The sequence below is a fragment of the Hibiscus syriacus genome, unplaced genomic scaffold, assembly GCF_006381635.1.
Source record: "Hibiscus syriacus cultivar Baekdansim isolate YM2019G1 unplaced genomic scaffold, ASM638163v2 tig00112349_pilon, whole genome shotgun sequence".
NCBI classification, from domain to species: Eukaryota; Viridiplantae; Streptophyta; class Magnoliopsida; order Malvales; family Malvaceae; genus Hibiscus; species Hibiscus syriacus.
The window spans coordinates 180,723-204,264 of record NW_024063310.1 but is presented as its reverse complement, the minus strand read 5'-3'; the positions used below and the strand labels follow the sequence as shown (position 1 = coordinate 204,264).

The 23,542-nt window shown below is 36.5% G+C and overlaps 1 protein-coding gene across 1 annotated transcript in view; it reads right to left on the bottom strand.

Moving 5' to 3' along the window:
- Positions 1–18,694: 18,694 nt before the first annotated feature.
- Positions 18,695–23,542, bottom strand: part of LOC120178435 (plant intracellular Ras-group-related LRR protein 7-like) — a 30,634-nt gene continuing 25,786 nt past the window's right edge. The window contains 11 exon segments of the mRNA XM_039184279.1: positions 18,695–18,854; positions 19,521–19,653; positions 19,788–19,874; positions 20,690–20,739; positions 20,742–20,774; positions 21,251–21,341; positions 21,639–21,724; positions 21,871–21,979; positions 22,319–22,365; positions 22,471–22,540; positions 23,324–23,434. Of these exon segments, the coding sequence (XP_039040210.1) occupies positions 19,543–19,653; positions 19,788–19,874; positions 20,690–20,739; positions 20,742–20,774; positions 21,251–21,341; positions 21,639–21,724; positions 21,871–21,979; positions 22,319–22,365; positions 22,471–22,540; positions 23,324–23,422 (783 nt within the window). The 5' untranslated portion in view covers positions 23,423–23,434 and the 3' untranslated portion in view covers positions 18,695–18,854; positions 19,521–19,542.

The window sequence follows — 23,542 nt, the reverse complement described above, 5'->3', positions numbered from 1 at the left end:
ATAAAATAGGAAGAACCAAAAGTGTAATTTACCTATTTCTTAAATCAAAGGTTGAAAGCCCCTTAATTTTTATAAGTTTACGTAAATCACCCCCCAAAAACACTCACCAAACACTCACCCCCTTCTCTTCATCTTTTTTTCTTTCTCTTCCTTTCCCAAGCGAAGATTTCAAGCATTTCAAATCTAGTTTAGTTAAACCAAGGTGAGAATATCAATCATCATTCTTCTAGCTTCAATTTAAATTCCATTTCTCAAGTTTTATCCATAGAAACCAAAAATGGGTTTTAAGGAGGTTTAAGAGAACCATGTGTTTCAAGCTCATTTTTAGTGGATCCAAGTTGTAAAAAGTGTTTTTAACTTCAATCCAAGAACCTAGTTGAGTTAGTAATATCTTTTCTTACCTTTGTTTAGTGAAAGAGGTTGGAGAGAGCTCTAAAGCAAGAGGGAAAGAAAAGTTGACCCTTGATTGATTGAGGAGAGTTTATAGCAGCCAAAGAAGCAAAGTAACACTTTTACAACTTTTTCATGTCATTTGGGGTCATTAGAAATACTTGTAGCTTAAGAGTTAGTTTGAAGTATGTTGAGTGGATTTCATGGTAACCTCTAAAAATGGTTGGGAACCTCGGTAGGGCATTTTGGGTGGTGTAGAGAGTCATACTTGTGCCTAAGTAAGTCATGTCTGGGCAGAAGTATCATTATTGGAAGAAAAATAACGATATTGTTCTTTAGGTGTTAAAAATAAAAGTTGTTTTTGAGCTAGAAGTGTCGAAACTCAAACAATGGGTATCGATATTGTCATAACCGTCTTTCGGTTGGACCCCAAAATTGGGCTTCGACTTAGGAAAATGTGGATTGGAGTCGCCACCGACCACTTTAAAACGAATTTAGGTGGGTCATACACCATTTTACCTGATCTACGTTGTACCAGAAACGTGTCGAGTTCGGGAGTCGGTTACGGTCAATGAAGGATTAGCACCCTTGAACCGCCCTTTCGGTACCACATAATTTTCAGTTGTCTTAAATTAAGAAAATTTTAATTTTAAATAAAAAGGTAAAATTTGATCCTGATTACTTACCTTAGATTGATTTGAAAATATCCTTAAAAAATCGAGAAATGTGTTAGATAAACAAGGTAAAGAAAACAAATAAGATAAAGAGAATAAAATAAAAGGAAAAAATAAAATAAATAAATAAGATAAGGAAAAAAATAGTAAAGTAATAATTATATATAGTAATATTTGAAAAAGGAAAAATATATATATATATATACATCAAAGTATTAATAAAATAAATAAGCTATATATATATACAACAAATATTTAAAAATAGAAAAGCTACCCTCTCACTTCACCGAAAGTGGGGGGTTTTAGTCAGAAATAAGACAAAAAGAGGAAAGTGCGAGAGACTTTAGTTAGAAATAAAACAAAAAAATAGGCCCTCTAAGTTAGTAGTGTATAATATAATGTTTAATAATAATAATGATAAAGACACAAGATTTTTAAAAAAATAATATAATAATGAATAAAAAAATGAAAATAATAAAAAATAATATATATGTATATATATATAAAGTTATAAGATATATTATATAAATAAAGAAATAATCAAATAAAAATAATTAAGAATATATATATATTAATAATATGTATATAAATAAACTATTAAAAGTATAAAAAATACATATAACTAGATAAAGATAATTACAATATATAGTATAATAGACTTATAAGTAAAATATTAAAGAATATATATATATATATAATAATAAAATATAGTAAAAAAATCAAATAAAAATAATTTAATATATATATATATATATATGTATAATAATAACATGAATAATAAAAATAAATGAATAAAATATCCATATAATAAATAAAAGGACTAATATAGATTTTTAAAAAGCTCTTCCCCTCCTTTAACCGAAAATCAAACTGGTTTTTCAAAATAAGCCTCGGGGAAGCGTAGATCTAAGAGAAAAGATCTCGGTTCCCTTGTGTTCGTTGGCCCTTTCAAAGTAAAAACGGAAAAGAAGAAGTGAAACAAGCCACATGCAAGCGAGAATCGAAGCAATATAGGTAAAAATACCACTTTTATTTCTCTGTTGAAAATTACAAGCGAACCTTTGGGGCTTATTGCATATTTTCTTTGGGTATTTTTTTGTGTGCGTAATCCCGTATGATAATCGTGTCCCCTGGTGTGGTAATTACAAGGCTTATTTATAGTACTAAAAAACCCTATTTTAGACTAGTATTTGAGTCCTAATCCAACTCTATTTTAGACTAGTATTTGAGTCCTAATCCAACTCTTCTTTTTGGTTACATGAAGACTCCTCGGTTGGCAGGACAAAATCTGGTGTCTTCAGCTGCCCCTCTTTGCTCATTATCGTGTAACAAAAATGGATCAAAGATTACAAGACACAAATTTTGTCCATATCGAATATCCTCTGTCGTAGAGTTGAAATCATTATGAGGTTGAGTCAAAATTGGAAAATTCGGAGCACGAAATCCTTCGTCGTGAAGTTAAAAACGAGCTCAAAGCTTTTGACAAGTGGCCTCTGAATCATCTTCTGGCTCAAGATACTTCGTCGTGAAGGTGGAACTTGACCTAAATACTTTGGTGTTGTGATGTTACATATGACCCCTTCATCGTGAAGTTGAGTCAATCTATTGGGGTATGATACCATTCGTTGTGAAGTTGTATATGTATATGGCCCATTCATCGTGAAGTTGAGCATGAGAATTGGATATCCTTCATCGTGAAGTTGAAATCCAAGTAGGTTGTATTGTTCCGAGTCCAATATCCTCTGCCGTGAAGTTGAAATTGGCTCTGGAACTGGAAAATTGTTTGTTGACAGCCAACCGCCCCTTCGCTGTGAAGTTGAGCTTGTGCTGTCTTAAGTCTAATATCCTTCGATGTGAAGTTGAAATTGACCCTGAAATTGGGAAATTATTTGTTGACAATCAGCCGCCCCTTCATTATGAAGTTGAACTTGTGTCTTCTCGAGTCCAATATCCTTCGATGTGAAGTTGAAATTGGCTCTAAAATTGGGAAATTATTTGTTGACAACCAGCCGTCCCTTCGTTGTGAAGTTGAACTTGTGGTCTCGAGTCCAATATCCTTCGATGTGAAGTTGAAATTGACCCTGAAATTAGGAAATTGTTTGTTGACAACCAGTCGTCCCTTCGTTGTGAAGTTGAACTTGTGTCGTCTCGAGTCCAATATCCTTCGCTATTGGCTCTGAAATTGGGAGATTGTTTGTTGACAACCAGTCGTCCCTTCGTTGGGAAGTTGAACTTGTGTTGTCTTGAGTCCAATATCATTCGTTGTGAAGTTGAAATTGACTCTAGCTAAAATCTGTCTGGAATCTTGACTCTGGAATCTTGAAGTTTCGATCCCTGGTCTTGAATTCTTCAAATATTCAAATCTAATGTTTTTAATTCTTGATCTGAGAAATACTTCTCGACCAACTCAAGTATGTGCATGAGCCTTGATCGGCTTCCGAGTACCTGTACTTTTCAATGAATCTTTGTACAACAATATACGAATATCTTTTGCATCAGTAAATAAATCATTAAGCTTAAGCTCAATCCAAGATGCTCAAAAGGAATTGGTCTAGAGAAGAAGATTGTCTTTTATTCATGGGAAAAAAGAACAAATAATACATGACAAACATTCTGGAAGGTGAAGATATGACGAGTTGTAAATGAATGTCTTAGATTTCAATAATGTGGGCACTTCCGAGCTGAAAAGCCGTTAGGTGACCTTGAATACAGCCTTTGCCAAAGGATCTTTGAAAATGCGATAATATTCAGGAGAGTGCAACCTTTCTCCGACTTGTTGAGTCTGTGGGAAATTCAGATGCCGGGGAGTTTCAACCGTCTGGATTCCTTGAATTATCCAAATCGCCCTTTTGGGTTTTCAATTTAGACACATCCTTGGTTGCAAGACGCCCTTTGCGGGTTTTCATCTTGAACCCACATTTTTGTTCTTTCTCTTTTTCTTTTGTTCTTTTTTCTCTTTTTCATTTTTTTCAATTTAGGGCGCCCTTTCGGGTTTTCACCCTAAACGTTTTTCCTTTTTTTTTCCGACTTAGGATGCCCTTTCAGGTTTCCATCCTAAGCGAAGTATTTCTTGACTGCATCTGAATTGATAGGATGTGGCAGGTCAGGTCCGTCTATTTCAGCCAGGACAAGTGCTCCTCCGGAAAATGTCTTTTTCACGACATAAGGTCCTTCCCAATTTGGCGTCCATTTCCCTCGGAAATCTTTCTGAACTGGCAAAATTCTCTTTAGTACCAGATCTCCTTCACGGAATATTCTCGGGCATACCTTCTTGTCATGTGCTCGAATCATTCGTTTCTGATAGATCTGACCATGGTAAATGGCTTTCAGTCTCCTTTCATCTATCAGATTAAGCTGATCGTATCTGGATTGCACCCATTTTGCGTTATCCAATTTAACTTCTGTCAAGACCCGTAACGACGGAATTTATACTTCAATTGGCAGTACTGCTTCCATTCCATGAGCTAATGAAAATGGAGTTGCCCCAGTCGAGGTTCGTACTGAGGTTCGGTAAGCGAACAAAGCGAAATGCAACTTCTCATGCCAGTCCTTGTAGGTCTCGATCGTTTTCTCCACTATCTTTTTAATGTTTTTGTTTGCTGCTTCTACTGCGCCGTTCATCTTTGGTCTGTAAGTAGTATAATTGTGATGCTTTATGTTGAATTGCTCATAAGCAGCCTTCATCATTTTATTGTTCAAGTTTGTAGCATTATCACTAATGATTCTTTCAGGTAAATCATACCGATATATGATCTCTTTCTTCAAAAACTTACAGATAACAGATTGAGTGAAACTGACATAGGAACCAGCCTCTACCCACTTAGTGAAATAATCGATAGCTACAAGGATAAAACGATGACCATTCGAAGCCTTCAGATGGATTTGCCCAATTACATCCATGCCCCACATAGAAAAAGGTCATGGTGATGTCATGACATGAAGCGGATGAGGTGGAACATTTATTTTATCACCGTAAATCTGACATTTATGACATTTTCTAGCATATTTGATGCAATCACTTTCTAGTGTGGACCAGAAATATTCGTATCTCATTATTTGTCTCGACATCATATGTCCATTTGCATGTGCTCCAGAAACTCCGTCATGTACTTCTTCCATTATCATCTTTGCCTCTTCAGCATCGACGCACCTTAACAGAACTTGATTATGGCTTTTCTTGTATAAGACTTCCCTGTCAAGGACGTATCCAGCTGCCATCCTTCTGATGGTTCTTTTATCGGTTTCAGTGGCTTCTTCTGGATAACTTCGATGCTTGATATACTGTAAAATGTCGTAGTACCAAGGCTTAGTGTCCTTTACTTCTTCAATCTGGTATCAATGAGTCAGGTACTCATACAAATGCATGTCAATTGGCATCATTTCAGACTTTCCGCCAACTTTGAATGCGGCTGCCAAGGTAGCCAAAGCGTCAGCCATTTGATTTTCTTCTCTTGGCACATAGTGGAAGGTGAATTCGTCGAATTCCTCGAGCATATCCAGTATTAACTTCTGGTATTCCATCAGTTTTGTATCTTTGGTTTCCCATTCTCCACGGAGCTGATAGATTACTAATGTTGAATCTCCATATATCTGCAAGGTCTTTACATTTTGCCCCAGTGCAGCTCGAATTCCCAAGACACAGGCTTCATACTCCGCCATATTGTTGGTGCAATCGAAGTTCAGTCTGCTGGTAAATGGGTAGTGACTCCCATCTGGAGAGATCAGTATTGCCCCGATGCCATGTCCTAGTGCATTCGATGCCCCATCGAAATACATTATCCAGGAACTATCTGTTGAAGTATTTGCTTCTTCTAAGGATAAAGTCATCAAGTCTTCATCCGAGAAATCAAAATTTAAGGGCTCATAACTCTCATCGGTTCTATTTGCCAAGAAATCTGATATGGCACTTCCTTTGATTGCTTTCTGATTCACGTACTCGATGTCGAATTCAGACAATAGCATCTGCCATCGAACTAACCTTCCAGATAGAGCGGGTACACCCATCATGTATTTTAGTGGATCTAGCTTGGAAATCAACCAAGTGGTGTGATACAACATGTATTGTCTAAGTCTTTTCGTAGCCCAGACTAAAGCACAACAAACCTTCTCAATAGGAGGATATCTGACCTCGCAATCGGTGAACTTTTTGCTCAGATAGTAGATGGCTCTTTCCTTTCTTCCAGATTCGTCATGTTGACCCAGGACACACCCCATTGAGTTCTCGAATATGGATAGATACAAGAATAGAGGTTTGTTTGGGATAGGGGACATTAAAATAGGAGAATTAGACAGGTACTCCTTCACCTTCTCGAATGCAATCTGACAGTTTTCATCCCATGCTCCAGGGTTGTTCTTTCGGAGAAGGCGAAAGATTGGATCACATTTATTAGTTAACTGAGATATGAACCGAGCTATGTAATTTAATCTGCCCAGAAAACCTCGGACCTCTTTCTGTGTTCGGGGGAAAGTAGATTCTGGATAGCCTTAACTTTGTCAGGATCAACCTCAATGCCTTTTCTGCTGACCACGAAGCCTAACAATTTCCCGGATGTCACCCCGAAGGTACACTTGCTAGGGTTCATTCAGAGCTGGAACTTTCTCAATCTCTGGAAAAGCTTTCTCAAATGCTCGACATGTTCACTTTCGGTCTGTGCCTTGACAATCATGTCGTCGACATAAACCTCGATTTCTTTGTGCATCATATCGTGAAACAGGGTCACCATGGCTCTCTGATATGTTACCCCAGCATTCTTTAATCCAAAGGGTATCACTTTGTAATAGAAAGTTCCCCACATTGTGACAAAAGTGGTCTTCTCCATGTCTTTAGGATGCATCTTGATCTGATTATACCCCGAAAATCCATCCATGAATGAAAAGTAGTTGTTCCCGACTGTATTATCCACCAGAGTGTCTATGTGTGGCCGAGAAAAGTTATCCTTGGGACTTGCCTTATTAAGATCCCAGTAATCGACACACATGCGTACTTTCCCGTCCTTTTTTGGCACAAGTACTATGTTGGCCACCCACTCCGAGTATTTGGCTACTTGAAGAAAACCGGCATCAAATTGTTTCTTGACTTCTTCCTTGATCTTAAGGAGCATTTATGGTCGTATTCTTCTCAGTTTCTACTGCACTGGTTTGCATTCTGGTTTGATAGGAAGTTTGTGGACTACCATATCTGTGTCTAATCCTGACATATCTTGATACGACCAGGTGAACACCTCTTTGTACTCCTGAAGTAAGACTATCAGGTTATGTCTTGCTTCAGTCGAAAGAGTTGTGCCGATTTTAACCTCATTTCGATCTTCCTCAGTACCCAAATTCAAGATTTCGATTGTCTCTTTATGGGGCAGTATTTGTTTATCTTCTCTTTCTACCATTCTCAACAATTCGGTAGGCAAGTTGCACTCCTCTTTAGTGTCGAATTCATCAAATTCCCTGAGACAAATAGCTGATTCAAAATCCACCTCCAGATCAGGATCATTAGTGCCTACATTATTGTTATTTGGGGATCTGAAAAAAGGGAAAATGTACATGTGTGAGAGGAAAATATCCCACATGAAATTAAATTTGAGAGAAAGGAAACGAAGTATCGAAATGAAGAAAATAAACAATGAATTCAAAAGGAAATAAAGGAAAATTTGTTTGCCATGGGAAAAGAAAAACTGCATCTTTTATTGAACTTAAACATATTGTTTATTAACCCTTACAAAAGATCACCTATTGCCCCGGGTATAGACAAATAGGGATAGTTCGAATATTACTCTGAAAGACTCTTGTAAACCGCAGGTAATTCTTAAACCGACCAACGGCTAGGCACGAACCCAGGTGGCAGAGGGCATATCCCAGATCTAACGACGTCGTCAGCATTTCCAGTGATTACAGCATTGATGCTCAGATCTTCCAAATCTGCTTCTAAATCTGATAATGTGGTCTCAAATACATAACCACCTGACTTGAATGTGTGACAAAGAGGTGGGAATGTCATGTGCTCCCATTGAAGTTCATTTCCAGTCAACCTTGTTATTCTCCTCACCCGGTTCTTCTGAACTTCTTTTCTCCTCTGAATGTAATTGGGCTAAAAGTCGAGCCCAAACCGGTCTGGCTTTGAAATAGGAAGGACCGGATCAATCCTCCCTTGTAAAAACTTCCCAAACCCTTTTCCAGTCTTAGCACCTCGTCTCAATGTTTGCATGATCTCCATTCTGGTACACTTGGAAAGTCGGGGTCCAAGAATCATTCTTCTTCTGCCACAAAGGTGGCATTCACAAATTCTAAATAGCGGAATGAACACTCCACCGTTTCCTCATCCACCTCGATGTATGGGGCCTTCGTGGTCACACTTGCCACAATATCTTCCTCAGCATTGATAATTACTAAGGCCCCGTCAATAACAAATTTAACCTTTTGGTGCAGTGTGGATGGTACTGCACCAGCTTGATGGATCCATGGCCTTCCCAAAAGACAGTTGTAAGAAAGCATAATATCCATCACCAGAAACTCAATGTTGTAAGTGGTTGGTCTGATGGTTAACGGTACCTCGATCTTGCCAATTACCTCTCTCTTTGTTCCGTCAAATACTCGAACCACGTTCTGGCAGGCTCTCATATGAGAGGCATCTATTGGCAGCCTTTTCAAAGTTACTAAAGGCATCATGTTCAGGGCTGATCCGTTATCAATCAATACACTTGGCAGAGCATTCCCCTTGTAGTAGGTAGTGATGTGTAATGCCTTTGTTCGACCCCTTCCTCCGGATGGAATCTCATCATCTGAAAATGAGATGAGATTATCAGCTTGAATATTATTTACCAGTCGATCCATCTTGCTGACTGGTATGTCTTGTGGCACGAATGTTTGATTCAGGACTTTCAACAATGCCTCCCGATGTGCTTCTGCGCTTAATAAAAGTACCAACATTGAAGTGCGTGTTGGCAAGTTGTGGAGCTGTTCTACAACACTGTACTCACTATGCTTCAAAAATTTGAGGAATTCTTTAGCTTCTTCCTCCTTTATAGGCTCATTGATAGCCAATATGTCTTCCTTGAAGGGCTCTAGTTGTCTTTGCCCCACATTGTCGTCACATCCTTTGGAAGTACTCACTTGGCATCCGTACTTCCATGGCACTTGTCGATTGTCTTTGTATTGAAAAGGTCGAGGTGCCGTAATCACCATCTTTGCTTGTGGAGTTGTCGTTGTCGTCTTTGCCTTAGGGGTAATGATCAAAGGACTACCCTTGCCGAGTCTTTTTTCTGATGATTTTTCGGTAGCGCAAATGTCTGTTTCTGGGGAATCCTGAACTTCTTCGTAAAACTCCAGCTCTTTCTGGTCCATCATGAGCTGGACTAATGTCCTGAATTTGGAGCATTCTTGCACTTTATGACCCTCTTCGTTGTGGTAACAACAATAGTTACCACCTTCATTCTTTGCTGCATATGACTGGGGTGCAAGAAGCCCTGCCTTTACCATTGGCTCCATACCCAAGCCAAAGGAGCTTTAACTTCCAAAACACTGGTTTTGATTCTCCTGCTGTTTTCAATAATGACTGCATTGATTTCGGTTTTTGGGTGATTAGGTAAGGGATTCTGGGTGATATTCGGTGTTTCAGAGTCGAAAGTGATCCAATTCTTATTCCGCATTCGTTATACAAGCCTTTTGAATGCGAGACAACCTTCGATCGAATGCCCTTGCACACCACCATGGTATTCGCAGCTCGCGTTCTCGTCATACCATCTCGGATATGGGGGCTTTATCGGATCCATTGGGTAAGGTGACACTGCGTGAGTGTCAAAGAGTTGTTGATATAACTCCTTATATGTCATGGGAATGGGATCGAACTGCTCCCTTTCTCTTTCTTTCCTTGGTTCTCTCTGAGCTTGGTTTGAAATACCAGATGGTATAGATGCAGTGGCTTTTGAGCTTGAGACCGTAACACCCTTGTTGACGTTATAAGTATTGACATTGTTGATTTCTCAGTCTTTGTTCTTTATGGGAGGCTTTTTACTAGAGTCTTCATCGATTTTTCCTTGTTTAATGGCCAACTCGATCATTTCACCAGTCATGACTAAATCTGAGAAACCTCCATATGTAATTGCCACCAGGTGCCCGAAGTAAGGTGCCTTTAAGGTTTGTACAAATAACTTTCTAGTCTCCTTTTCATCCAATGGTGGATGAACCTGCACAGACAAATCCCTCCATCGTTGTGCATATTGTCGGAAACTCTCGTTGTGTTTCTTTTCCAGGCTTTGTAGCATAACCCGATCTGGTCTCATATCATTGATATGCTTATATTGTTCCAGGAAAGACTTGGCTAAGTCTTTCCATGTCTTGATATGAGTTCGGCTGAGCTGGTTGTACCACCGGATAGCTGAACCGGACAGGCTCTCCTGAAAGCAGTGGATCAAGAGTTAGCCATTCCCCCCATATCCTGTCATCTTTCGACAGAACATAGTGATATGGGATGATGGGCAGTTGTTCCCATCGAACTTCTCAAACTCAGGAAGCTTAACCTTTGGTGGAAGCACCAAATCCGGAACCAGGCTCAGCTCCCTTGCGTCTACTCCATAATAATCATGGTCCCCTTGGACCATCTTCATTCGATCTTCTAACATCCTGATCTTCTCTTCCATCTTTCTTGCTTTGTCATCTTCATTGAAATCCGGGATATTATAATCATCCGGATGGTTATCATGATTAGTTGTGGAAGTTTGCACCTTTACAGTAGATGGTGCTTTTCCTTTGACAGCATAAGAGTTTTCTTGTGGTCTAGGTAAGATCTCGGGTGAAATAACCACCTGTAGGGTTGGTGATATGGTTACCCCCTCGGAGGGACTTCCCCCTACTGCACTAGCTTGCTGTAAACCCGATAACTTGGCCACGATTTAGTCGACCAAGGACTCCTGGTTTTTCTTTATGGACTCCAAAGTGCTCTGACTATTTTGAGCCATCTTATCTTCCAGTTCTTTTTGCACTCTTGTCATATTCTCCTCAAGTTTTTCCATTCTGGCCTCCATTTGTCTCTTCTTTGCTCGAGTATTATGTGGATGATGCGAATTTAATGCTGGCGGTAGTAAACTTGGTGTTTTCTCTTTCTCTTTTTGAGACATGTTCTGTTAGTTAATATGAATGTAAAAACATGGAAAATATAAAATGCAAAGTATACAATGCATGATGTATGCAATTTAGAGGCACTGATCCAGAAAAGTGTTCATTATTATAAATAATCTTTATTTTGAAAAAAATGTTTTATCTTGTAAGAGACATAAAAACAATCAAAGGTACATTCAGACTAAATCCTCCAAACCCTGAACAGTTTCTAGTAGGTTGACAAGTCTTCTTCCTTCATTTGTCACTGGTGTATACCTTGTCGAACCACTCCAGCTTCCCTTGCCAGGCCGTGTAGATGGCGAGCTGTCTTCTGTACTTGATCCAGGAAGTCTCGGATGACTGCGTCTATGGCCTTCACTCTTTGTTGTGCTTGCTCCAAACGGAAACGCCACTGTAAACCTCCGTCGAAGGGCACTATCTGAAGCTCGCTTGCTTTCTTCTTGAACCCATCTACAATAGCTTCTAACTCAGCTATTGTTTTGCCATCTCTCTCATGTTGTTTCTCCAGATCAGCCATCTAGATTTTCAAGCGTTGGTTTTGATGCTGGCTGTCTACTAAGCGCCTCTGGGCAGTTTTTATCTGTTCTTTCCAGGCTCTCTCGTCAGGCCCCTCGAACTTTCTTTTCAAGCTGTGAGCTTCATCTTTCCAGTACTCATAAGACACCTTCAACTTGGAGTTATCCTTGACCGTATCTTGATACCCCTTTCTCAAGTCTTCGAGCTCAAAACGAACTCTTTTATGTTCTCTTTCTAGTTGTCTACTCGATCTTTCTGAGAGTCGGCATCTAGCTTCCACTGATAGCGCTCAGCTTCAAGTTCCTTTATCTTCTGCCTCAGCTCATTATTCACATCTTCAAACTCTGTCTTGGCTATCTCGATTTCAGAAGGGACATGCTTGAGATGTTCTTCCATGGTCCGGGTGTCCTTACAGTCTGGCACCGGAATATTGTCATTTTTCCTCAATCTTTGCCACTCCACATAATCCGGAGTAAGCATGTTTCTGGCAGCTACAACATCCATCTGGAATACTTTCTTCCATGAATCGGCTGCTTCTTTGATCATCTTCTTATAGCTATCACCGTGATACCCAAACTCTGCCCTAGCTAGTCCGCAAGTTGCTGGGACAAACTGAAGTGCCCCATACTGTCTAAGTGCTAACAATGGAGCATACCCAACTGCACCCCAAAGTCCAAGTAAGGTCATGGTGTCAGAGTCCCCACATCGAAAAAGAACATCACTGAGGAACAACTAGGGGGCTCTCCAGGCAATATCTCGGTCCTGAAGATGAGTGAACACTTTCATCCACTTCTCTTTTGAAGCGCATTCATGCCATTTCATGGTGATGAACTCTCACAAAGGGGAATATGTAGTACTAAATCGATGGTATGCAACCCCGTTAGTCTTCCAAAAGTGGTTGTGTATCCAGACTTGAAGGAGCTGAACACACCCAATGAATCTTCCTCCACCAGCTCTTCTGCAATGATTAAGAGAACGAAAGGTTTCGGCTAAGATCGCAGGTGCTGGGTTTACTCGCTTCGGAAGTTGCTCAAATAGTTCCACCACAACAGCATCAATGTATCCCAAAGTCTTCGGGAATATAATCAGACCATACAGACCCAGTGCAAACAGGTCTATTGCCTTTCACTCATCGGGATGGTCCTTCATCAGTTGCTTGATATGAAGCCAGGCAATTCCTTCCCCACTGACTTTATATCGAGCTCGGTCTGTTACCCATCTTTCGTCAACCCCGGCAACCTTGGCTAGTGCAATCTTGAAAGACTGACTCTTGATGTGTTTAATATAAGCTCGCTCCAGTCTGATATTTTCACAGTGCAATAGTGTAGTGTACTCTTCAATGGTGGGTACCATGTCATCCTGATTAAAAGTAAAGCAACTGTATCCCGGGTTCCAGAACTGAACCAAGGTTCTGATCAAGGGCTCATCAGTCTTGATATGAAGCAACAATGCAATGTCACCATACTGTTGGTTAAACTTCTGTTTCTGATCATTCTTCCAACTGCCCCAGATGTCCCAAAGCTCTTGCACGTCATTCTGCTTTAGGCTAATAGAGGCGTAGCTAACCAGTTCTGACACATAGCTTCCTTGAAGACTGTCTCCCTTTTCCTTCTGAGTCTTCTCGGACCATAGTCGTACCTCGGGTTTTTAATATCTTGTATTACAACACCTTTATCCATTGATTCAGATTATTATGTGTAATAAACACCTTTTAGGGATCAATGACCTCTTGTTATGATAAAAATGTTAAAAAACAAATACAAAGGCAAACAGTTAGTAAAATAAAAACAAATAGAAATGAATAAAAATAAAAAAATAGCAAGAAAAAAACATAAGGAAAAAAACATGGTTAGGAAAGAAATGTCCTAGGTCTTGGAATGTGGTTTTGGGGTAGGCTTTATTTCTTTAAAGTCTCCCAGTTTAGGTTCTAAAAACGGTACCCGAGTTCTCCTTGCTGGCGCCCCCTTGGGCTTACCAGACCCTTAGTCCTAAACCCATCACAGGCTTGTGTGGACTAAGTTAAACTCGAGAGGACACATTCCCTTATGTCTATGCAGAGAATAAATTCACACGAAAACATAAGGTATATGAATCCCGAAGGCTACTTGCTAGGCATATGCGGTGAATAAATTCACACGAATGCGTCGCTTTCACCCCCATTTAAAAAGGGTTCGGAGCTCGGGTATAGAGCCTTTAGATGAAAAAAGTTTGGGAAGCTGAAATCATTAGAAAACGGTCAGTCAACTATTTACTCAGAAAAATATAATCAAAAGTAAGCAATAAGGATCGAAATGTTACCTTAAAATTTAAACTTACCCTTTTCATTAAAAAGACAACTGAAAATTACCTTAGCCTGACTCGCTTACCTGTCCCCAACGGAGTCGCCAAGCTGTCGTAACCGTCTTTCGGTTGGGCCCCGGAATTGGGCTTCGACTTAGAAAAATGTGGATTGGAGTCGCCACCGACCACTTTAAAACGAATTTAGGTGGGTTGGACACCATTTTACCTGATCTGCGTTATACCAGAAATGTGTCGAGTTTGGGAGTCGGTTACGGTCAAGGAAAGATTAGCACCCTTGAACCGCCCTTTCGGTACCATATAATTTTCAGTTGTCTTAAATTAAAAAAATTGTAATTTTAAATAAAAAGGTAAAATTTGATCATGATTACTTACCTTAGATTGATTTGAAAATATCCTTAAAAAATCGAGAAATGTGTTAGATAAACAAGGTAAAGAAAACAAATAAGATAAACAGAATAAAATAAAAGGAAAAAAATAAAATAAATAAAATAAATAAATAAGATAAGGAAAAAAATAGTAAAGTAATAATTATATATAGTAATATTTGAAAAAGGGAATATATATATATATATATACATCAAAGTATTAATAAAATAAATAAGATATATATATATACAACAAATATTTAAAAATAGAAAATCTACCCTCTCACTTCACCGAAAGTGGGGGGCTTTAGTTAGAAATAAGACAAAAAGATGAAAGTGGGAGAGACTTTAGTTAGAAATAAAACAAAAAAATGGGCCCTCTAAGTTAGTAGTATATAATATAATGTTTAATAATAATAATGATAAAGACACAAGATTTTTTTTAAAAAATAATATAATAATGAATAAAAAACGAAAATAATAAAAAATAATATATATGTATATATATATAAAGTTATAAAATATATTACGTAAATAAAGAAATAATCAAATAAAAATAATTAAGAATATATATATATTAATAATAGGTATATAAATAAACTATTAAAAGTATAAAAAATATAACTAGATAAAGATAATTACAATATATAGTAATAATAGACTTATAAGTAAAATATTAAAGAAATATATATATATATATATATATATATATAATAAAAAATCAAATGAAAATAATTTAAAATATATATATATATATATATATATACGTATAATAATAACATGAATAATAAAAATAAATGAATAAAATATCCATATAATAAATAAAGGGACTAATATAGATTTTTAAAAAGCTATTCCCCTCCTTTAACCGAAAATCAAACCGGTTTTTCAAAATAAGCCTCGGGGAAGCGTAGATCTAAGAGAAAAGATCTCGGTTCACTTGTGTTCATCGGCCCTTTCAAAGTAAAAACGGAAAAGAAGAAGTGAAACAAGCCCCATGCAAGCGAGAATCGAAGCAATATAGGTAAAAATACTCTTTTATTTCTCTGTTGAAAATTACAAGCGAATCTTTTGGGCTTATTGCATATTTGCTTTGGGTATTTTTTTGTGTGCGTAATCCCGTATGATAATCGTGTCCCCTGGTGTGGTAATTATAGTACTAAAAACCCTATTTTAGACTTGTATTTGAGTCCTAATCCAACTCTATTTTAGACTAGTATTTGAGTCCTAATCCAACTCTTCTTTTTTGGTTACATGAAGACTCCTCGGTTGGCATGACAAAATCTGGTGTCTTCAGATACTATAGGTGAGGTATCAATACTCTCAAATGGTATCGATAGTGAGGCAACTCAGCAGATTCCAGTAGCCATTTTTTGTACCAATTCTCATGGGAGTATCGATACCAGTATCGTTACTCTCAACAGGGTATCGATAATAGAGTTTTATGAACCAAATTTTAGTATATATACCTCAAATGGTATTGGTACCCTAGTTCATGAGTATTGATACTGTTGGATCAGTATCGAAACTAATCACCAATTTCCAACTTGATTTAACGTTAAGGTATCGATACCCAAAGGTGAGTATTGATACCCTCATTCATCTTTGGGCAAGAAACCCAAGAGATTTTAAGAGGCAAATGTGGTTTCCCAAAGGCTTTAATTACTCTCAAATGAGACTTCAAGTGGTAACAATAATATTTCTTAATCACATTAGAAACGAGATCAATTAAGATGACATAGAACTAGCCTTGTTTGAATACTCGGGAAACGATCAAGACACCCGGGTTACTTTAGAAATGATACTAGTATCGAGAAAGCAGTTTCAGTCCGGATATCCTTAGGTAGTACGTGAGACACTTTAAATTGACTAACTAGGGCGGGAGACCCGATACTCGCGAGGGGTGGGTTAGTTTAGTATGTTGTGTTCGGTGTAGAGATTTCGAGCACATCCTCGATAGACTAGAGGGGTATGTAAGCTCCGACATGCAGAAGCCTCAATCGCACCATGATGTCTACCATAGAGTAAAGAGTGCAGTATACGAGTACACTTACTGATGCATTATACTTTATAGCTTGAGCATTCAATTGAATATTTTTAGTATAATTTAGTTGTTACTGTGGCACTATATATTAGTTAGCTCTGTGTTTGAAATTTGTTTCCTTATGCAGGTTAGTAGAGGAGCAGTCGAGGAGCCTTTTGAGCAGTTAAAATACAGGCCAAGTAGCAAAGTACGTCTCGAGTTCTTCTTTAGAGGGCATGTATACTTGTGGACACTTGTACTTGTTGAGTCATAACTTTATTTAAAAAGTTGGTCTATATATTTTGAATTATTATTTTTGGAAACTCTTTATGTAAGCTATTTTTATAAATGTGGTCGCTTTATTTTACTATGAGCACTTTTAAAAAAAAAATTCAATTAAGAAATTAAAGAAAATTTTTGGTCAACCACTCTGATGGTTTCGTGTAGTATTCTAGTCGATTGATTGTGTGTCGTATTGGTTTAAGGTGTTACAAAATATGTGATTATACCAAAATATTTAGCTGTCACATCACCTAATCTGTTAAATGTTAACTATTAACGATACTTAACTCGTGATGACCACATATTAATTAAAATGAAAGTGACAATATATTATGTTTTTTGAAATATGTGAGTAAAAGTTGACAAAACACAAACATAAGTAATCAATCATATGTAGTTAACCTTGTTATGTAATATTCATTTTAATTTAAGTTTAATTATAAAATAAGTGCCCAAATTATATCGCTTTTCCCAAATAGGTGCCTGAACTTTTATTTTTTGAATTATCCAAGCGCCTAACGTTACAAATATTACCATTTTAGGTGATCGTGACGTAACAACCATTTTTTTAAGTGACACGTATCACGCTTTGGTAATTCTTGTTTTTTTAAAAAAAATTATTATATTTATAAAAAAATCCTATTTTTTTAAAAATTACAAAAAAAATCCATATCCCTAACCCTAACCTTAACCTCCCTTGCTGACCATGACTGCTGATCTCGCCCTTGCCATCTCCCTTGTTGGTTGTTATCTCCCTTGCCATCGTGCGCATCGTTGGATCATTTAGGTGTCACAAATTTAGGACATGGTTCTAAGTCGCGATTTTATTGTTTCCTTTGTCAGAAACGCAACGTTTATGATCAGGTTTAGCTTGTCGTAGGGTGGAACAAACGACTACGACAGATGTGGGTTAAGGGATTAAAATTTGGAGTTTCAAAACTCTAAGATTTTTTTGAAATTTTTGAGGTTTTTAAAATATATATAATTTTATTTTTTAAAAATAAAATTTTTAAAATTATCATAAGGTATACATGTCACTTAACAGTAGAATTCAACAGCCATTATGACTCGAGCACCTAAAATAGTAACATTTGTAACGTTAGCACCTGAATGATTTAAAAAAAAGTTTGGCACCAATTTTGAAAAAATGGTATAGTTTAGACACTTATTTTATAATTAAGCCTTCAATTTATTTCTTTAACATTTTGGGTAAACTACACATTTAGTACCTTAACTATCAATTTTGGTCCATTTTAGTACCTAAGCTTTCAAATTTTTCAAAATCATACTTTTCAAAATTATGCCTAATGTTTAATTTTTGTTTCATTTTAATAACCCCGTTAAGAACTTAATGTTAATTTCAAAAAAATTAAAAGTTTAAGTACTAAGACGAATCAACACTAATAGTTTAGATACTAAATGCGTTAAATTTTTAATGGAGGTATTCAATGAAACAAAAAATAAACATTAGATATGATTTTGAAAATTTAAGTACTAAAACAGATCAAAATTGATAATTTAGATACTAAATGCGTAATTCTCCCTAACATTTCTTTCGAAAGATTATTTTTGTCTGGTAGGTTTTCCAAATAGTTTTTTCCACGTTAATATTATCTAGAGTGAAAATAAAAACAAATGAAGAATACTAGATTAAAAACTATATAAATTTTATATAAAAATATCATGACCAAGTATTTGCACAAGTGAACCAGGAACAGACAAGTTCATGTATTCAATCTCTTAATGAATGTTTATATATATATATATAATGAAAATTAAAACGGACCAAAACTGATAATTTAGGTACTAAACATGTAATTTACCCAAAAAAAATTAGACCAAAATCATCAATAATTGTCAGCCAATAGCAGCAGCTACCAATTCCAACAGCATCTTAAAGCATAATAGAAGGAAGCTGAGACTTAATTCAGTTGATTCAAATAATCAGTTTCGGTTACTCCAAAAGATAGCATCTTAATTTTAGCATCTACGATCCCTTGATCCCCAAGTTACATCCGCATTACAGAAGGAAAATGAAGTAAAATAATATCAAACTATAAATAAAAGAAAAGCTAATAGTATCAATTACTTACAGAGAAAATCCAACCCAATTCTGTAACTATACATCTTTTTTGTAAACTATCAATATAATCTGTCCCAATCCTCATGTTGTTCAACATATGCAACCATTTGTCCACTCTGTTCACGAGGGAAAAATGGTTGAGTGAAAGCACATATTAAATTTTGAAACATACAAGAAACAAAATATGGACCTCGACCCCCGATTCGAATTTTATGTATTTATAACTTCACCTGCCCAAACAACTTCATTTTCTTTTGATATTTTAGCCCCATCCTCGAAAGAAAAGATTCCTACAACCTCGACCCATGCCGAAATTTTACTTGATGCCTTACTAGGTCTTACCAAGTACATGTTACAAAAATATTAAGAAATCTTAATTAAAGCCAATAAGCTCTATGTCATACATATCAGCAACAACTGATTTCGCCAATTTTTCCAGTTCGTAATAATGCATTCTCTCGTCTTAAATTTCAAAAGGTTCAAAAAAAATTATGGTTAAGCCATAAAAAAACGAGACTCGAACATCAAGCAAGTTGTTTCATCCAATAACTTCATTTTATATCTGATTGTAGGGTTAATAGCGAGAAATGTTAAACTAGATACTTCACAAAGCCCTCTAAACTTAGCCACAAAACAGAGAGCATCATATCGAGTACCATCATAACAACATTAAAATTAATAACACATGCTTCATTTCAGGAAAAAAAAAACACTTTGCTAGTTCTTCAATATATGTTTCCATATACGTGCTATAACCTTAATGCTGTAAGATTCGATCTTACCAGAACAGTGAATGCAGCAGAGTTATAGATCAACACCCTCATCGAGGCCTTTCGAATCAATCATCACATTTGAATCAATTTGCTTGTCAAACTTCTTCTTCCTTCTTGCTTCAAATTCTTGGAACCCTTCCATCTGATGATGTATTTTTTTGGTTGGTTAGAACATGTGGAGCTTTAGTATTCCCCCCCCCCCCTCCCCAACTCCAGACCACACATACACACAGGAAAATTGAAACATATCTAGCACTGAATCATGGAAATACTTACTTGCTGAAACTGATCCATTGAAATAGGATTGTCGTGCAGCGAAATATTCTGAAGAGCTTTGCAGTCTTTCAATAAATTAGGAGGAATCTGTCAACCAAGAGATATCCGTGTATATATCGTAAGCAAACTAAAAAACGTTGACCTCAAACAATGTTTATTAAACAAAATCTAAAGAGCTTAACATTTGGAAATTTTTTCCCATTCAGTAACCTGAATTTAGAATAATGCTACTTCATATTTGTATAAGCTGGCAATCACAGAGGGAGTTCCATGCTATTGTACTCAAACTTGGATGTGAGTGTTGGATACTAGTATGTTTATTTTTTGAGGTTTTTCTAGGTATTGGGAGGATCTTTGGAAGATCATATCTCTATACCCATATTCGAAAATTTGTCAGACACACAAATATAGATAATACTAGAGAACTATAAAGTGTTGGAGCAACCAAGGTTCTACGCAGCCAATACACGAGAACTATAGCTCTCCACCAGATAAGATATGCCTGCTTTATTTTTTTAGTATGATTGAATGATATAAAGTATACATTCTTTGGGTTAAGAACTATGTTGCTCTAACTCTTCATTTTTGCCTTAGTACAAATGTTCGGCATTTATGTCCTATACATTTCCATAAGTAAGGGGATATGACACCCCAAATGCAAAACAAATGCGTTCAAAACTCATGTCCAATACATGGGTACAAAATATGACCTCCAAGCATCCTCTGAATACTTCTAATCATACTTCTATAGAACACGTATTCGACATTCCACCCAAATCTGAGTAATGTACGTAACCAGCACAACTTGTGCAAGGGATATAAAAAGAATATAATATATATACTACTACCTAGTGTTGCGCAGCAGGGGAAGTTAGAAATGGTGTGAACAGTCTATTAACTACCTGGCTGATTTTGTTATTGTTTAAGCAAAGTGACTTCAAGTGAACAAGATACAAACAGATGCAGGAAGTTCTTCGATAAGATTATCTGCAAATTTACACAAAGTTATGAATCCATAAGTTATAGAAATATGATGGAAATCATGAAAGTGTACCCCACAACTATTGTAGTCGTTAATTATAAATCTGTGAAATACAGAGTTCATACTCGGCCACGCACCCTTTCATCTCCTATCAACTAAATGACAACCACAAAACCTCACAGTATAATTTTATTTTACCCAGGTTATGCTGTATGCATCCCAACTCTGGAGGACCAAGGCCAGATATTATGTAGCTCATAAAAATATCGCAACTACAGTATGAAGCATTTCCAAATAAACACACCAGAAGATTTTCAAAACCAACCATGATGCTACTAAACCAAAGACAAATCATCGTCAAAGAAGACAGAATCCTGAACCAACACTTGAAAAAAACATATTTAACAGATGATCTTTTAAAAGCAGACAAGCAGTTTTAGTAAAAAAGTGAGAACCGTTAAATATGCATGCATAAACATACCATTTGCTTGCAGCTCTTCCAAAGAAAAGCAGCTCCCAACTGATTCAGGAAGATACTTTAACTTGTTGTTAGACACGTTAAGCAATGACAACTGCATTAAAAAAAATTAGATCCATACACTATCTAAAACATTCTAAACATATGATATACCACAATCATTTATAGTTGGTTTATTTGGCACTTTAATAAATGTCTAATCCCTCTTAGCATTCTTTTTCTCCATTAACGTATAACAATAAAATTACACATAAAAGTCAAAATAAGATTAATTTGGCTGATCTTGAGGTTATTACTAGTGCTTAAACCAAATAAAGATGTAAATATTTGTGAAACCAAGTATCAAGAACAGTTCCCCAAGGTTAAATAATCAATAAGTAGAGTCACTTACATTGCGCAAGCTGCCAATAGTCTCGGGCAAGGACATTAACATATTTCCAGAGATCGATAACTTCTCAAGTCTTACCAGCTGGCCCACTGGACAGAAGAATGGAGTTAGAAGCCATTGAGACAGTACACTTACCCCGTGAAGTTTGCAGACATTGCCGTGAAGCAAATATGCAAACGATGGAGGCAAGAAATGGGTATATAATAGACTTTTCTTATTTAGAAAAGGGTATTACATTCATCAGGCAAGGAAGTAATATGATTCTCATCAAGTATCATAACTTTTAGAGCCTGAAGCTTCCCAAGATTAATTGGTAGTCGCTCGATAAGATTAGAGGCTAAAATCTGTAAGAGGAAAAAAGAAAGAAATACTTTAAAAGGTAGCTCAGCTTTCACAATCTTGATTTTAGGAAAAGAAACTAAATCTTTTCATCATCACAATAAGCCAATATGCTATCAAGTACATACAGCTGCTTGATAAAATATTTTAATTGAACGCATTTCTTAAATATAAGAGAACATTTAGTTTCCTAACAGTTACCAACATGTGAAAGTGGCAGAAAAAGAAAGAATGAAGAAAGTTGTTATATCACTTTTTCACCTTTGATTCATCATTAATTCAACATCCGAACAGCATTATTCGGCGTCTATAAATATTGCATTCAACAATTGCGTAATTCTTACCAGGCGCTGCATGTTGACTAAGTTGCTGATATCCATAGGAATTTCAACTGCGTGGCAGGACAAGATTGATTAATAACAGTAAAAACCAAGGTTTCACTAGGCTGTTTAAGAGTTTTCTTTAGTGAAAGTTCTTAAGCTGGGAGAGCCCATACCTAATTTATTGTGCGTTAAATCAAGAGTTCGCACAGATCTATCCAGATCAAGAACCTCATCGGGAAATGTCTGTTCAAGTCAAAGCATTCACAAGAAAACACACAATTGAACAAATGCCTTAGAATGCATTTGAACTTCCATGTTTTCTCAATCAATACAGAATAAAATTTGAATAATAAATTAACATGAACCCTGCTCAAATTAATTGTAATTGATCCCCACACAAAGGTGAACATGTAGATTAAGGCTTTCTTTGTTTGCCATTTAAACCGAATTCAATCATTTCAGATTGATTTGATTCATCGGTTTTAAATAAAAATCCAGCTCAGTTGGAACATGGGATAATAGCGGTTTTTAACTAACAAACCGTAAACCGATTAACCGAACCAGAAAAAATATAATTAATTATTACCACCTGAGCTGAAACAGGCCAAATTCAATAAAAACCACACCAAATGCTAGGGATCAATGTCTGATTTTCAAGGTTTTTTTTCCTCAGCCCTAATTGTAATTGATCAAAAATAAACTAATGACTAAAACAATAGCAATTTTGGCCTAGTAGACTAAAGGCAAACTCAGGCCTTCCATTCTTCAAGAAGAAAGCCTTTCTAATTTGTAATTCTCCAAAACATTTAAAATTATTTAAAACTAATTGTGTAAAGGAATCGATCTATCATATAACAAATACAAGCACTCTTAAAAACTATGAAACAACACCGAATCAAACAAATTAAGATAAATCCAGAAATCGTCATAATCTAAAACACCAATATACTTCCACAAAAACACTTGAATTCTGAATTATGTAAAAGAATAACAAAAATTGAAGAACCCAAGAAAAAAAATTCTTGCCTTCAATTTGGCGTCACGTAAAGCAACAATGCCGGTTGATCGCCATCGAGCAATCCTATTAGCTTTGGAATCAGCGCCTCTACTTTGACAACATCCCATATTTCAAATTTTCTGAAAGTTTCCTTCCCCCCCCCCCGGAACACTTTCCTCTAAGATTTAATCCCCAAAAATAAGATTGAAGAAATGGGGAAATGGAAGAGACTAAACAGATGTGTCAAC